Genomic DNA, 15,593 nt, shown 5'->3' with positions numbered 1-15,593 from the left:
GCTTTCAGAGCCATCTCTGGCATTTGAATTTTAGGTACATTAACATCACATTTGTACTGAGGCTGAAATATAAACAGATGAAGGTGCTATTTCCATGCAGTGGCTGAGGAAATTGCCCATTTGTCTCTCTTTGCTCAACTTCTCTCATGTTTTAAAGCAGTTGTTTTCCAACCTAGCTTGAAGGTTTTGTGTGTGGCTGAATGTCTGTGCTCTCCATGAGACGTGAATCTCAAATATTTTTCATTCTTTTGGGAAGGAAACCTAGCACACATCTCATTTTTCTTGGTGAATGTCAAATCAATCATCATTTGTTGGTCCACTCAACATTTATAGAAATAAGTCACAATATTGGGAGATTAAGAAAAAAGATTGCTCCATTGCCTTATCAAAATGTTTTGCAATAATCAAATGTGAGATTTTTGCTGTTTCAGGGTAATTAATCTTATGCTTGCATTTTTTTCTTTGGTTCTGACTCTAATCGGGACAAAGATTCTTTGATAAAGAAAAAGATATTTGCAGTAAGGTTTCTGTAGTGTGATTTTAATTGTTACAACACATGTATCACAGTTAATGAGGATTTTGTACTTATATTTACCCTGTGCATAACAAGGAATGTTGTTGAACAAACTGTAATAAATTCTAAGGCAGAAATTGAGGTTACCAGGAATTAACCCTTCATTTCTGCCCTGCTTTGAGGGCAAGCTTGATAGGCTGCCCCACAGGCATGTTCCACCACCAGAGCTGTTACTCTTGGCACAGGTGCCCTCCTTAGCTGATTGATTAAAACAGGTGCAAGGAAGGAGTGGTGCCCTGGTAATGCAATTATCCAGTTTCAAATGCAGATGTGAAGCCTTCTTGATGAACCTTCCCACCTGAATACAGCAATGAAGAGACTCTTTCACAGTTCCCAATTATTTAATTGGTTTGTGAATGGTTCCAAATTGAACTGGAGCTTTAAACAGGTTTCTAATTCATCCAGTGCTTTAAAACAAATACTTTATTCTAAGAGAAGGATTTGGAGGTAGGGAGACATCTGCTTTGGAATTCTTGTGAATTCCTACATACGTTTCCCAAACAATACAATTTGGTGACCTGGCAGTGCAGGTTGTACTTGATTTATGCTAGAAGTGTTCTTTAAGTATTCCCTTTTGGATCTATCTAAACAGTACCCTAACAGTAGTGCTATTTTATTTACAGCACTTTTATTTCTTTTCTTTCAAATATAATGATGAATAAGATCCCTTGGAATCAATCATAAATTTTCCAGTGGCGTTTCTAGCATTAGAGAAACAAAGTTCTTCTGTTCCTGACTAAGCTGCAGATGTTGAGTTTGATCTTTCTTGCTTGCTTGAGGGTTTTTGACTTGTGTGCAACACTTTTATTTCATGTCCTGCTCACTCATTAAATACTTAGTGCAGTCTTGGATAAACTCATCATATTTAAATCATGAACGGACTCTTAATCACAGGAGTGGTTCCACTTTTATTTTGTTATTGATCAAGTGCTTTGCCAGCAGCTGGTGTGTGATGAGCTGCTGGATGTGAGTGAGCCTGGGAGCAGCTGCCCCTCTGTCCAGCTGTGGGGCTGAAGGGCACACCTGGAGGAGCTCACAGATAATTGTGCATCACCTCGGTGTGCTCCATGGAGAACTGAGAAGAGAAGAGTGCCAGGCTGTTCTGGTTTAATTGAGAATCATGTCCACATCTCAAAAGAAGTGCCAGTCACCTGCCCTCAGAAGTTATTTCTCTTCCAGCATAGGTTGCTGGCAATGTGCAGGTAGTGTGGCTGTAATTTCTTGCTGAGTGCTATCTGTCAGTCAAAGCAGATAATAGTAAACCTACTTTTTCTTCTCCTTTGTTAGAAAAAAAAATGAAAAGATCCAGTAGAACCCAAGAGTGTGGGTTGTTTGTTGAAAACAAGACACGTTCTCAAAGGCAAACTGATTGATTTTGAAACGGATGTGCTATTATTTAAATGCTTCCTACCTGTGAGGTTCCAGTAATTGTCTCGTGCTGCACAAGAAGGCTGTCCCTGGGGTGGTTCTTCTCTCATATCTTTTTCTGACAGCAGCTGATAATGAGAATGCAGCTGCCCAGTTTCCAGTGGTGCAGCTGTAAGATCAGAGTGGCACAGCCATGGTCACGTTTCTCCTCTGAGGCTTTCCTGATGTCTCTGAGAGGCAGCACTCAGGAGTTACAGGTGTGTCCTATCTCTCCTAGTGCCCGGATGCTGGAGAAGGCCAGGCAGCAGCTGCAGGAGGAGCTCCTGTGTGTCCAGAGCCAGCTCTTGGATGAGAAGAAGAAACGGGAGCACCAGGAAGCGCTGGTCAGGCGGCTGCAGAAACGCGTGGTGCTCCTCACCAAGGTGAGCCTGGAAAGGCACATGTCCTCATTTCTTTCTGCCAGGTGCAGTCCTTCCTATTTGTTCTTTGTTCACCTCTGTAACTGGTGCTACAAAACTATTCTGGGGTCTTTGCACAATGAGTGCTGTGGGAGACATGGAACCTGTCTTTAGGGCTTCACTGGAATGGAAGTACCAGTGCCTCCTAAAGCTGTGCTCGTGTTCCCCCAGCTGTGCTGTGCTGAGGAAATGTGATTTTGTCTGAGCCTTGGCATCCATGTGAGGGCAGAGAACTGAATCGTGTTGTTGCTGGAGTGTTTTGAGCCACTGGAGGGAATTTATAATGGCTTTGGCTGCAATGCCTCCTTTCCTAAAGAGAACGAAGTGGCAGCACCTTGTCAACTGTTCCTGTGGAAAAACAATTTACAGGGAGTAAGAGATTTGCCTTCCTCTTACGCTGGAAGTCTGTTCAAATGTAATGGCAAGCACTAGACCAGTAAATTGAAAATACGTTTTAAGATTCCTTCTATAGAATATATCAAAGGGGTCTGCATCATCCTATATCAGGTGTGCTCTCATGATGAAATTCTATACAATAATTCTGAAGTCTGCAGAGCATTGAAAATTTTATATTAAATTCTGAGAGCTCGCTTTCCACAAAGGGAATAATAATTTGCTGTAGCCAGAATGAGAGTTACTTCACTTTCCAAGAATACTCCTTGCAAAACTTCCCCCATCTGAGCAATCTCCCTGGTGTTATAAAAGCTGCTCACGTCAATGAGCTTATGTGTGTGCAGAAGGTCAGACTCCAGTAGTCAGAGCTCATGAGAGGGAGCCAGGCACATCACCACGTGGGGAGGCAGGAGGGGAATGAGCTGCTGTGGTGCCTGAGCTTTAGACTTTGATTTCCAGTGTCAAAGAAAGCATTTTGATCGATTTTAATTGCGCTGCGCCCAATTTTGTGTAATTCCCGTGTCATTGTTGAGCCAAGGAAGCTGTGATGTATGGTGCAGCAAGCAGGGCTCTTGAAGCATGAAGCAGCCACTTTACAAGAGGATATTCCATCAGATCTTCTGACTGCAGAGTTTGATGCCATGGAGAGTCGCTGAAGTGCAGAGAGGAAAATGACAGCGGTTCTGTCAGCCTCACACTGAGGCAGGCACTGCAGGCAGGGTGGATGGACCAAACTCTCTCCATGGAAACAGAAAAGCATCTCCTCTCTCCTCTCAGCCCTCTCCTGCCCCAGCAGCAGGCAGCTCTCTGTGGTGTTCTGGTTTGGGACTGCCATGGTTGGATAAGACACAGATGCACACTGAGCCCTCTAAAAAACCTGTTTTTATAACCTTTTCAACTGTCTAATATTGTGCTGGACTGCTCAGCCCTGAAGGAAGTTTCTCAGATGGTTTCTAAAATATTCCCTTTGTTAACTTATTTCCAGTGCTCAGCAGAAACACTTTTTGTCATAGAACACAAAAATATCATTACTTTTCTTTAAGTTCTGGACAAAACCACAACATTACTTTGTCATGTGATGGATTGTACCCTGATTTTTATGGAAAGTCAAACCTTAGCTTTGTTTGCTGTGCTCCCCCTGAGGAGGAGCATAGGAAAAGCTGGAAGTGTTCTTCATCAGACCATGGCAAATAAACTTGTGTTTTGACAGGGGAGGTTTTCAGTGTGCTCAGTCATTCCTCAACTGACCTGTTTGAAAGGAATAAAGACTTTGCTGTTCTCTGAAAATTTATATTCCATCCAGAGAATGCTGGGGTCCTTTGTGAAGGAGCACATGCATTATGGTACTTGGACAATCTATCCTCAGCACTGTTTCTCCTGCTGGTTGCTCTTCTCATGCAAAATCAGAAGAAAGAATTTCATTTAATTAAAAAAAGTATGATATTGTGATTTAAAATGAGATTGAGCAAATACATTTCCTGTCAAAAATAATTATTTTACATTGAAAGCATATCACCTAGAATGGTATTTAATCATCTAATTAGTGGCATCAGTACTGTGGTGTGCTTTTATGTAATTTGAGAATGGAAAAGATGAGTTCTCTCTATTCAATCTTTGTCTTGTTAAATAGGACTGTGAAAATCTAATTTGGGGGAGAGTATTATATATATGATTGAAATGCTATTGCTTTTGATAGTATGACTTCTGCATTTGTGCATGTTTGACCCTCTGCTAGGGCAGTGAATCAGTTCCTGTGTGCTGAGCAAACAGGGCCTGGAAGGCATCAGAGGTGTTCAACAGTGCAAGTTTAATGTGTAACAGTTTTCCTTTCTTTGGGCTCAGGTTGGAACCTGGAAGTCTCAGTTCTAGAATATGTTTTAAAATATGAATAAAAAACAGTAAGTTGTTTTTTTGTTTGGTAACAGCAGGACCAAATATTTGAGTGGTAAATGTACTCTCTTCAGGGAGTACTTGCTTTGTCAGTCTGACTCCTTCTCACTGCTATGGCTACTGATTTTTTCCCCAAGATTGAAGCAATATTTTGTGGCTTTTACAGACTGCCAGTCTCACTTGTCAGTCATGCTCAGTTGCTGCTTGCCACAGTCTGTCTGTCTTGGCTGCTGTTGTATTTCCATCCCAGTGCTTTTAACCTCTCTGTCCATTGCTTCCTTCCTTGCCTCATTTGCTTCTTTTGGGCTTTCTTGATCTTACTTGGGCCTTTCCAGTTGGTTTAGTGACACAGTTGTCAGTGTGGGACTCTTCAGTGCATCCTTGCAGATCTCTGTTCCCTGGCACAGCATTCTCCACTCTCTGGGTGTTCCTGCCGTGCTCCAGCCCCATCCATTCCACTGCTGGGTGTGGGAGCTGCATCCTGATTATTCCTGCTCACAAACTGCCCTTCAGACCATGTTGGTTGTTCATTTTGTCCCACATGCCCTTGTAAATCAGGGCAGGACTGGAGTTTGCAGATTTACATGAATTCAATGAAACACGAGGCCGGATTAGGGCACCACTGAGGCTCTGGACATTGATGACTGGGAGGTTTCTCCTGCAGTGTCACTCCCTTCACTAAAGGTGATGGAACAGAAATTGATGTTTGAAGGGATGGATTCACTCTCTCTCTCAGAGATCTGCCTGGCTGGGTTTGCTGTCTGTCACGCTTTTTGCTGTCCCTTAGCTCAGAGTTTTGGGAAAATCTTTCATTTTTGCTTTAGTACCTGAGGTAGTTGTGATACAGCAGTCCTGGGAGATACCTGAAATGCTGGGGAAACACCTGGTCCACCTCTGCCCTTTTGCTTGTTTAATTTACTGCTGCATTTGCTTTGAATGCCATGTTTACTCACACAGTTTTGTATTTGACTTTTGTGTTGTCCTTAAGCTTCTGAGTGTTTCTCTCACAGAAAGACAACTCCTGGTCTTTGTTTATGAAGTGGGCTTGTTAAAAACAGTCAATTCTGCTATTGAATGGCTAAAATTGGAATCTCTTAAGAAATTTTATATGACATAGAGGCTTCCCAAAATGAAAAATCCTTTCTGAAAATCCTCATCTGAGTGTAAGCAGCTGATGGAGTCAGTATTTCATGGAAAGCCAGCTCTGGTTATTTATTTCAGGAGGGTAGCTTCCAAAGGGCACAACTAGGCCTTGTGCAGCAGAAGTGTTGCTGGAGAACAGCAATAAAGGCTCACTCAAAAGCTCCCAAAGCCCTCTGATGTGGAGGGCCAAAGGTTGGCCATCATTTGCTGTGACAGTGGTCACAGGGGTTCTTGGATGAGGGGAGAGATGAGAATGTTGACTCTATGTTCAGAAGGCTTGATTTATTATTTTATGATATATATATATATATTACATTAAGACTATACTAAAGAATAGAAGGAAAGGTTTTTTTCTCAGAAGGCTAGCTAAGAATAGTATGGAATGTATAACAAAGGTCTGTGGCTCGGACAGAGAGTCTAAGCTATCTGGTCTGTGGTTGGCCATTAATTGTAAACATTCAAGATGGCCCAATCATAGACACACTTAATGCATTCCACAGCAGCAGATAACCATTGTTTACACTTTGTTGCTGCAGCCTCTCAGTTTCTCAGCAAGAAAAATCCCAAGAAAAAGATTTTCACAAAAGATGTCTGCGATGATTTGCTCCTCTCCCCGAGTGATTTTACCTGGTTGTGATCAGCCCTTACTGAGTTTCTGTCTTAGCTGCTGCCAGGGTTCAGACCTGGAGCCTCTTCCCTGCACAAGTTCAGTTCAGTGACTCCTGAAAGCAGTGATTCCTTCTGTGTCCAGGAGGAATTTCTGCAAGGAGCTCTGGAGTGCATGGGATCAGCCCACAGCACTGCAGGTTTCACCAGAGACAAAATGCCCTGCTTTCTGCAGCCAGAGCATGATCCTTTGCAGGAAGCTCAAAACTCAAAATGGGAAGCCCAATTTCAGTTCCTTTTTGTAACTTATTCCAAATTAGTCTAATTTGTTCCTGAAATTGTGGGCTTAATGAGTGCGCACTGCCATAATTGCAGCCCTTGCTCTCATCTAAGGCACAACACAACGACTGAACCAAGCTGCTTGTGTTGGATGTTGATGTTTCACTGTGTTTATTTCCTGTCTGTGCATAGATCTGCCTTTGGGTACTCTGCTGCCCAGAGAAGAGACTGAAAAATTCCCTTTTGTTTCCTGGGCTCTCAACCAGATCATGTGATATGATAGGAAATCTGTTTCTATTGAGACATAATTTAGGCCATCACCATAAAAGTTCAAGATTAAACAAGTATTGATTAACCAACTCCAGCTGACTGCTGATACCACATGTTCCTGGAGATATCAGTCAGTGTGAAGTGTATTAGTGACTCCCAGAGCTGAGAATGGTAAAAATGCATCAGAAATGGGACTAGGTAATTAAACTGTTCATTAAGCATGGCAGATGCAGAGTTCATGACTTGATTTGCCATCTGCTTTGTTTTGTAATCAGTAAAGATTTAAAATAATGCTGATGGCTTCTCTGTCACATTGGATCCTGCAGGATGTTTTTTCTGAGGAGGTGGATAGATGATTTTAAAGCACAAAGAAGGATCCTAAAGTTCTGGGTGTGCAGCAAAGAAGGTGAATTAACCCTTTTGCTGGGATATAAATTGTAAGATAAATTGTAAATACAGCAGTCAGTGCTGCACTCAGCAGCACTAGAAACAGGCTCTTTGGCAAAGCTCATCCTTGTGACAGAATTTTTGGGCATCACACCCAGAGCTGTGCTCTGCATCCAGGCAGCACAGCTGGCCTTGGGGCAGCTCTGAGCTGCTCCTGGGGGCTGTGAGCAGTATCCAAAGCATCCAGTGCTTTCCCTGGCTGTTATCACTCTCCTTCCTTCCTTCAGTCCATGTCATGATTCTGTGGATGGCATTTCAGCAGTGCAGGTGCATCCCCAGCTGTGCTGCTGGCCACACCTGGTTGTTGAGTGCTGTCAGCCTGAGCCTGGCCAAACCTTTCCCTCTGCTCACTGTGTCTCCCCTTTGTAGGTTTATACAAATTCAGGGAAGTTTACCTTCCTTTTTAATTCTTTTAAGGGGATTCCAGGTCTCCCTCTCCAGGCATTAAGCAAGGCAGGTTTTGTGAGTGCTTCCTTGGACCATCCATCCTTGAGAAGAGGGAAACAGGACACTCTGTGTTTGAAGGAGACCCAGCAGCCTTTTAAATTGAGCACAGGTCTCTCTAATTTCCACTTGATTATATTAATCAGTTCAACAATTTCAGAGAAAAGGTGGTTGGCAGTTGGGGGTGGAGGAGGATAATAGCAGAAGGAGACAGAAGATCATTAACAGGTATGGGAAAGAGGCAAAGAGAATTTCTCCCTGCAGGGTGCAGGGGCTTGGAACAGGTCACTGCTGAATTTTAATCTTTAGTAACCAGTAGCATCATCAATTTAAATTCCCAGACTACTTTTGTAGGGTGTCTTTATTAAAAAATGAAGACCAACAGGTCAGAGATGAGGTAGGTGCTTTTATGAATAATTCTGTACCCTGTGAGTTGCTGTTAAAATGCTCCTGGATTCAGTCTGATGAGGGGTGGTTGCTGGGCTTCATGTTGTGATTTCCACAGGAGTGTCTGGGTTACTGGATAAAGGGTGCTGAGTTTTGTGAGGAGAAAGCAGGATTTGGGGGTTTGATGACTGTTTCCATAGACATTCTTTTTGTTGGAGTAAAGGAAATATCACACTTTGCTTTTGTTGGTCTCTGACTGCCTTCTCTCTATGAGGTGGAAAGTGCTCCAGGGAAATGGAGTTCTGTGAGGAGTTATTTTAACACAGTTTTTTGGTTTGTTAGTTTGGTTTGGTTTTTGTTCCCCTGTATAACCCATATTTATTGTGGTTTTTTTTTTTTTTAATAACTTCTTCCAGTTACTTGCTGTGTCATATTTTAGTCCTGATCCACTTAACCTCCTCCTGGAGCTCAGGCAGCTGCCTCCACATGCAGCAGTGTTGGAGGTAACTTGCTGTATCACTCTTTGCCTGCAATAGATGCCCTGCCAGATAACCCCATAACTATGTGTTCTGAAAACACATTTCCTGATTAATTTTTATTATTTTTCACGTTTATGACTGGTCTGTTTTACCTTTCTTAATCATCTTGCAGTCTGCACTGTGAGGACCTTTAAACCATGCTCTTACCTTCCATACCTGACCTGATTTCAGGTATCTCTAGATCTCAAAGTGATTTTCTTTTCCTTCTCTGTCTGTACCCTCTAATTTGTCTGCTTCTGAGTTTTATTTAGCTTTTAATGGAACGGCCTAACTCCAGTTCTCAAGGAAGTTGCTACAGGGAATACAAAAGAACAAAACCAAATTTTATCAGCCTCAGCTGTTCCCCCAGTCACTCAGCCCTGCCCCTGGAGAAGCTCAGCAGTGCTGATGGCTTCACCCTGGCCCTGCCATGAACCAGCCATAGTATTTATTGAAATGGTTTCATCTGCAGCACTGCCCTTTCTGTAGCATTCTGAGCACAATCCCACAACACTCCAACAGCAATTTTTGCAGACACTTGTACAGTGACAAACTAACTCTGTGCTGATTTATACTAGATGCTTCCTTATATTTATTACAAGATCCTATTTTGCATGCTTGACATTTTAAAATACTGTGTTTGGAATGTGTTATTTATTTGGAGACCTTTATTAAGCAACCTCAATCTAAGGGTTTAATTGTTACTGATAGCTAAGAGTATAATTACCTCAGTAAAATATCATGGCTATATTAAGCAAATGGCAATTGTCTCCAGAAGAGAATGAGTACAAGCCATTTTCCTTTGAAACAGGTTGTTTCACGAGGTCTGCTGGTATCATTTACTGATACAACTGCAGAACCTCTGCATAAAGAATGAATAAGGAAAGCTGGGATCAATGTGTTTGTAGAAGGGACTGGCTGCAAAGACCATTTGGGAGGAAGAAGAATCTTTAAATTAAACCAGAAAATGTTAGTGTTTTTGAAGTGTGACTTGCAGATTTTGGAAAGTCAGAAGAGTGCGTTTTTGCTGGTGTGGGCTCCCAGAGCAGTGCTTGGCTTTTTTTACCATTGTTCCTTACTTTGTCTAGCTTGGTAATAAGTTTACCGCTCAGTTTTGACTCAATGAAGAAAGTAGCAGAATTGTTGAGTTCTTACTTCCTTATCCTGCTCCAAAATGACTTTTCCAAGCCTGATAGTTCCCTTAGTTTCACTTGTCAGTCTGCGTTTGTCAGAGGTGCCTCTGGCTCTGATTTGCAGGAGCTGTTCCCAGGCTGTGGGCACTGGAGTCTGCCTTGTTGCTTTCCACTGCATCCTCTCCAGTGACACCCTTTGCTCTTGATCTGTTGTCCTAATTCCTCCTCCCTAGTGGGTAGATCTGCCTTTTCCCTGACTTTGTGCATTGTACTCTGTGTACCTGTAGGAATTTGTCCCCTGGAGGCAGGAAGGTGATGTGCTTTGTTAGAGCTGAGCTTTAGCCCCTCAGGGCTCTCACCATGGAGATGCTGAGGCTGAGTTCAAATGGCCAGCCTGGGGGCACTAGATGAATTGGCCCCTGGGCCTTGCTTCCCTTTCCCTTTTAGAAGCATAAAAGAGCTCATAAAAATTACCTTAGCAATTTTCTGAGGGTTGGTTTTGTGCAATTCTTTCTCTTGCCTTATTATGTATCTGGTAAACCTTGCAATGATAAAAATATAGAGTTTATTATTATCTTTATATCTGATGTTTTTGAGGTGGAGGCACAAGGACAGCCTCTGTATTCTTATTGATGTTATCTCTGACATAGCTTTTATTTAAGCAGTGAGTTTAGAGGGTTTTTTAAAATTTTATAACAATTCAGAGTGTGCAGCAAAGTTAAAAGTTATTTTATGAGGTATTTGTGAAGAACAATAGAAATGTGATCTTTTTTTTTCCCCTAGAATACTGACTGGATTCTGCTTTGTTCTGCCCCCACTAGATATTAATGCTCACTGCTAAGAGGTTAGATTATGAAAATTAGAAATATACCCATAAAAGAATTTATATGACCTTCAGTTCTCATATTTCTCTGAGAGAAAGGACTGTAGGACTTCTAAAGGTAAAATATTCAATAAAAAGAAATTAGGTTAATCCAATGTTATGGCTGAGAATTTAAACTCACCCAGGTCAGGTAATTCAAAGTTATAGTTCCCTTGATGCGTGTGCTGTAACATTTATTCCTTAGCTCCTCAGCTCTGAATTATGAGGGATGGTTGAGCAGCTCTGGCAGGGAAGATGGATGGGTGGAATGAGGGAGTGATTGCTGGGGGAAGTCGGGCAGAACAAACCTGACTGCTGGGCAGGGGCTTGGGCAGCATCCAGGGACAGGGAAGGGGCTTAGGATTTCTGAAATACCAGCAAGGCTAAGCTGCACAAAAAGGGGTTTTGGTTCTTTTTTTTTTTGTTGCAATTCTTTGTTCCTCAGATACTTATGGTTTGAAGGCATTAATCTCGCTGCCTCTTAGAGTGGTGGTTCTGCCACAGGAGCTGCAGCTTTGAATCTCTGACTTCTCTCTGTTTTAATTCTCAGCCATAAAACTGGATTAACTGGGTTTGCTTCAAGTTGAATTGCAGTGGATTTTTTTATTTTTTTATTTTAAGGATAGGAGAGAGAGATAATTAAGTAATTGCACAGTAGCTTATTTCAACATGTGATGGGAGCCTCTGGTAAGAACAGCTGCACTGCTCAGACACCAGTCAGAGCATCCTTTCAAATGAGGACCCAAAATCTTTATAAAACTGAAGGACTGTCTGGAGAAATGAGGAGTTTTGGATTGCTCCTGGCACAGTATCATGCAGTGCTGACTATTTTGTTCACAGCATCTCAGGTCAAGCATTGCTTAAATTGATGAATATATTAGAAGTCAAATGAGGTTTTACAAAGCATCTTGGAAATGGTCTCTGACCCATGATTTGTTGCATTGAGGAGAAATGTACTGTTCCCTCTTTTATGAGCACATTTGTTTAGGTAGTATTTCAGATAGAGTCAACAACTGTTTAATAGAAGCTATAGAAAATTTGAAGAATTGGTGTAGTTTCAGTTAATTAATTTTGATTGATGTAATGAGATTATTACGTTACAAGTTTCTCACTATACAGAACAGCTGCTGGATTTTTTTAGTGTTATGTGGGGCAGGACCTGTGAGGAATCATTAACTGTAAACTTGCCTGTTCAGGTGGAGCCAATTTGGGACAACAGGAAAGCTGAGGCTTCGTTTTCTGTCTGTATGAATCCAGAGCTTCAGGATTTCCCTAGAAAGATCAATGCCTTTTTGAAGTCAAGAATTTAAAAAGGAATCAACAGGTAAAGTGTGAGCATGAGACAGGAAAAGAGGATGTGCTTTTTACACATCAAAATGTTGGACTTGCTTTCTGTCAGGAGGAGGAAATCTCACAAGAATATTAGGAAGGTCCTGTAACCCCGTGGGGCATCCAAGCTGCTTTTTAAGCACAGAGAAGCATGGTCAGAGTAAAGTTTAAATGTAATTGTCTGTGTCTGCATCTCCTCACTTTCCTTGGGCAGTAAAGTCCGAGGATTCCATCAGATGTGTTCTTGTAATTGCCACAATGTTGGGTGGGTACAAAGAGCCGTGGGCTTATTCCAGTGTTGTATCAGTACTGGGGAAAATGGAAACCCCACCCTACTTGGGCTTTTAGTCAATATTATTTTGGGTGCTAGGAATTGAGACCAAGTGGTTAATGTGCAAGTTGCTGAAAGGGTGGAGCATTTTCAACTTTTCCTGCAAGTGTTTGAGAAGGTTTGTGCTGATCTCGTGCCTGGGAGCTGCAGGCAGCTGAGGGGCTCTGGCTTTGACATCAGTGGCAAATATTTTTCACAGCAAAATGTTCATTCTGCTGGTTCTGTGTGCCAGCCTGTGCTGGAACTGCAGGATGTGCAGTTCTGCTGCAGGTGGATGCTCTTCCCCCTGAGATGTGAGCACACTTCTGCTGGGCTATTGCACCAAGCTGGGGCTCATGTCAGCCTGTCCTGAGTGCCTGAAGGAGCTGTAAAATCAAATATAGAAAGAAATGCATGACAGGGCTGGGGCTCCCTGTCTTTGTGAGCAGTTGAAGGAGAGATTCAGACCATGACATGCAGCAGGTCCAAGGGAGGGCTTTGATTTATTGGTCTGTAGAGTTGGTGGGTTTGGAGTGAGATGTGCGTGGAGCCCCATGGGCTCATCTCCATGGGACAGAGCCAAAAACTCATTCCCTCTTCAGGGAGGGGAGATGCTCTTGCTCCCTTTGAGCAGCAAAGTCTTCTCTGCAGTGGGAGAAGCAGCTGGGAGAGTCCCTGCTCCCACTTTTCATTTTTCCTGCCTCAGGTGGAAGATGGGTTACAGGCAGGTCCAGGACCAACAGCTTTTTATTGCTTATGTGGATGGGAGAGGAGCTGTGAAGACACATTCTGTGCATTGAACTTGTGATTAAATTAAAGATAAACATGGGTGCGGAGTAATGTTTCATTCAGGACGTGCACACACCTTCTACAGGAGTGTGCAGCTCCCAAAATGATCTAGTGTCTGAATTAGAAATTTGAGCAATTGAACTCCTCTCCTCAGTTGCTGCTTTTTCAGGCACATATATAAGCTGCAGAAGTTTAATGTTTTGTGCTTGTAACAGGAATTCTGCTCTGTAAATAGTATTTTCAGTTTTGCAGATAAAGAAACACTTTCTGACTTTAATAAATTAATTTTCTGCTGATAACATACTACCTTTGGAGACCAACTTTTCAGGTTGACATTTCTATTATATTAATTACAAGGAGAGGAGAAGCTGTGCTTGTTTTGTCATTGGGAAATGCCATTTGCAAAGTTATTGGAAAGCTGACCTTGTCAGAAGTGTTATTGCATTATCCCTCAGTGAGGGCCACCACAACTGAACGACAAGAAAAAAATGCAGAAAGAGAAAAGCAATTTCAGGAGATATAATGAAATCAAAACAAAATGCCTTTTATCCCTCTCCAACGTGGAGATGTTTATTATGATAGTGTATATAAGGTTTGGTGCTGGGGAAAAAAGTGCTTGTGAACCATTCAGGGTTGTTTTTTAAAAGTGAAAATCACCCTACAAGAGAATTCTTGACTTTTTGCATGAAGTAAACACGAACAAGAGGCTGTGCTTACTCCAGTGACATCTCTCCCACTCCCTGTTTTCACTAAGTATCCCTGTCCATTATCCTTTTTCCCTCTTGTTCCTTCTGCACATGAGGCTGAAGTGGCTCAGCCTGCATGGAGCAAAGCCCTCACCAAGGGCTGCACTGGGGGTGCCCTTTGCCACCTCAGTGCTTGGAGACATCACCCTGAAATCATTTTCTTTCCCATCTCTGGTTCACTCTGCCAGTCCTTTGAGTAAATCTCAGCTCTTCTGTTTGCTTCTAGCAAAATGCCAAGCAAATAATCTGTTTATTTTCTGTTTCCCCTCCCAGTTTAAAACCACAGAGCTGTTAGTTTTCTCAGAGCCATTCCTTGTTCTCTCTGTACACTGAGGAGCAGCAAGGGCTGCACATTCCTACTGTGCCTCAGTGTCCCATCCAGGCACAGCTCTGCTTTCTTCTCCTTCTCTGCTTTCCTGTGCCTCTGAACATCCTGTGCAGGAAAATACCACTCAGCTTAGTGGCTATTTCATCTCTGAACATGTGGGGACAGCAGGACACACTGAGTGTCCCATTCTGCTCATCCCTCTGCTTTCTCCCTGTGCTGGAATTGTGGCAGAGGTGCAGGTCACGGGTAGCTCAGTGAGTGGTTCATAATGGAGCCATGGTCATCACACTTTAAAAGCTTTAAATGAAATCTTTTCCACCAAAGAAGTTATTTAAAAAGCCCCAGAAAGCTATTTAACCTCCTTCTCTGTGAGGCAACGTGTTTCTTATGTAATATCTATGCACATGAATTTGTCATGTGTGGTGTTAACCTGAGGCTATGTTTGTAGCCCTTGTGTTCCAATATTGGCTTTTTACTTGCATAAAAGAGAAGAAAAAAGCCCTGCTGAATTCCTTGAAAACATCCTAAATGGGATGCTGAGGAGCTGTAAATAATAGCCAGGTTTATAGTTTAACTCTCTGGGGGAATGTGCAAGCTGAAGGGTGTGAAACACGTGTTCTGGATCTGATGTTTTCCTTCAGATAACACAAGGAAACCAGAAACGCAGAAATAATTAAATGTGCTCACCTTCCCTGCTTCACTTTCCTCTCTGCCTGCACATGGATTTGAGTTCTGAGGTTCTGAAGCTCTTTCTGCTGCAGCTGTTGGTGCATTTTCTGCAATGAACTATGCCCTCTGTTGGGGTTCACTCCCTAACATTTTTGGTCCCTCCTAAATTTTTTGGTCCTTCCAAGCAAGCAGCTCAAGCTGACTCATCTAAATCTGTCTCTCAGCAAAATGCTGTGGCTTTGAGAGTTCTTGCTAAACTTCACCTAGCTAGGCTGAGTTTGGGGTGCTCTTTTGTGGGTATTTATGTTCTCACTGCTTCTCCCTTTGGAGAGGTAGTTTTTTTTTCCTTAGTTTTCCTTTAAGAAGAGGGAGCAGGGATGTGGAATTGTTGCCCCTCATCAGCCAGCAGTTTCACAGGCTTGGTTTCAGTGCCAAACTGCTCCACTGAAGGAACTGGATCTTTAACTGCAGCCAGAGCATCCAAGTAGTCATACCCACTTGAATTAGTAATAAAACCAAATAAAGAACTTCCTGCCAAGCCTGGCTGGTGGGCAGGGGGTCATACTTTGGCTTAATACAGAATTTCTTGTGTTTTGGAAGTTCTTCAGCTGATAGAACCTGCAAGCTGTTCCTCCTCAGCTGCTCTGGGA

At 42.5% G+C, this 15,593-nt stretch overlaps 1 protein-coding gene across 11 annotated transcripts in view; it reads left to right on the top strand.

Moving 5' to 3' along the window:
* MAD1L1 (mitotic arrest deficient 1 like 1) overlaps positions 1–15,593 on the top strand; it is a 346,130-nt gene that overhangs the window by 98,025 nt on the left and 232,512 nt on the right. For all 11 annotated transcript variants that reach the window (XM_064726015.1, XM_064726016.1, XM_064726014.1 and 8 more), the window contains one exon: positions 2,220–2,364. In XM_064726015.1, the coding sequence (XP_064582085.1) occupies positions 2,220–2,364 (145 nt within the window). The remainder of the gene's footprint in view (positions 1–2,219; positions 2,365–15,593) is intronic.

This window comes from Zonotrichia leucophrys, chromosome 14 (assembly GCF_028769735.1).
Source record: "Zonotrichia leucophrys gambelii isolate GWCS_2022_RI chromosome 14, RI_Zleu_2.0, whole genome shotgun sequence".
Taxonomy (NCBI): Eukaryota; Metazoa; Chordata; class Aves; order Passeriformes; family Passerellidae; genus Zonotrichia; species Zonotrichia leucophrys.
The sequence above is the reverse complement of the archived record's forward strand: the minus strand, read 5'-3'. Positions and strand labels throughout refer to the sequence as shown.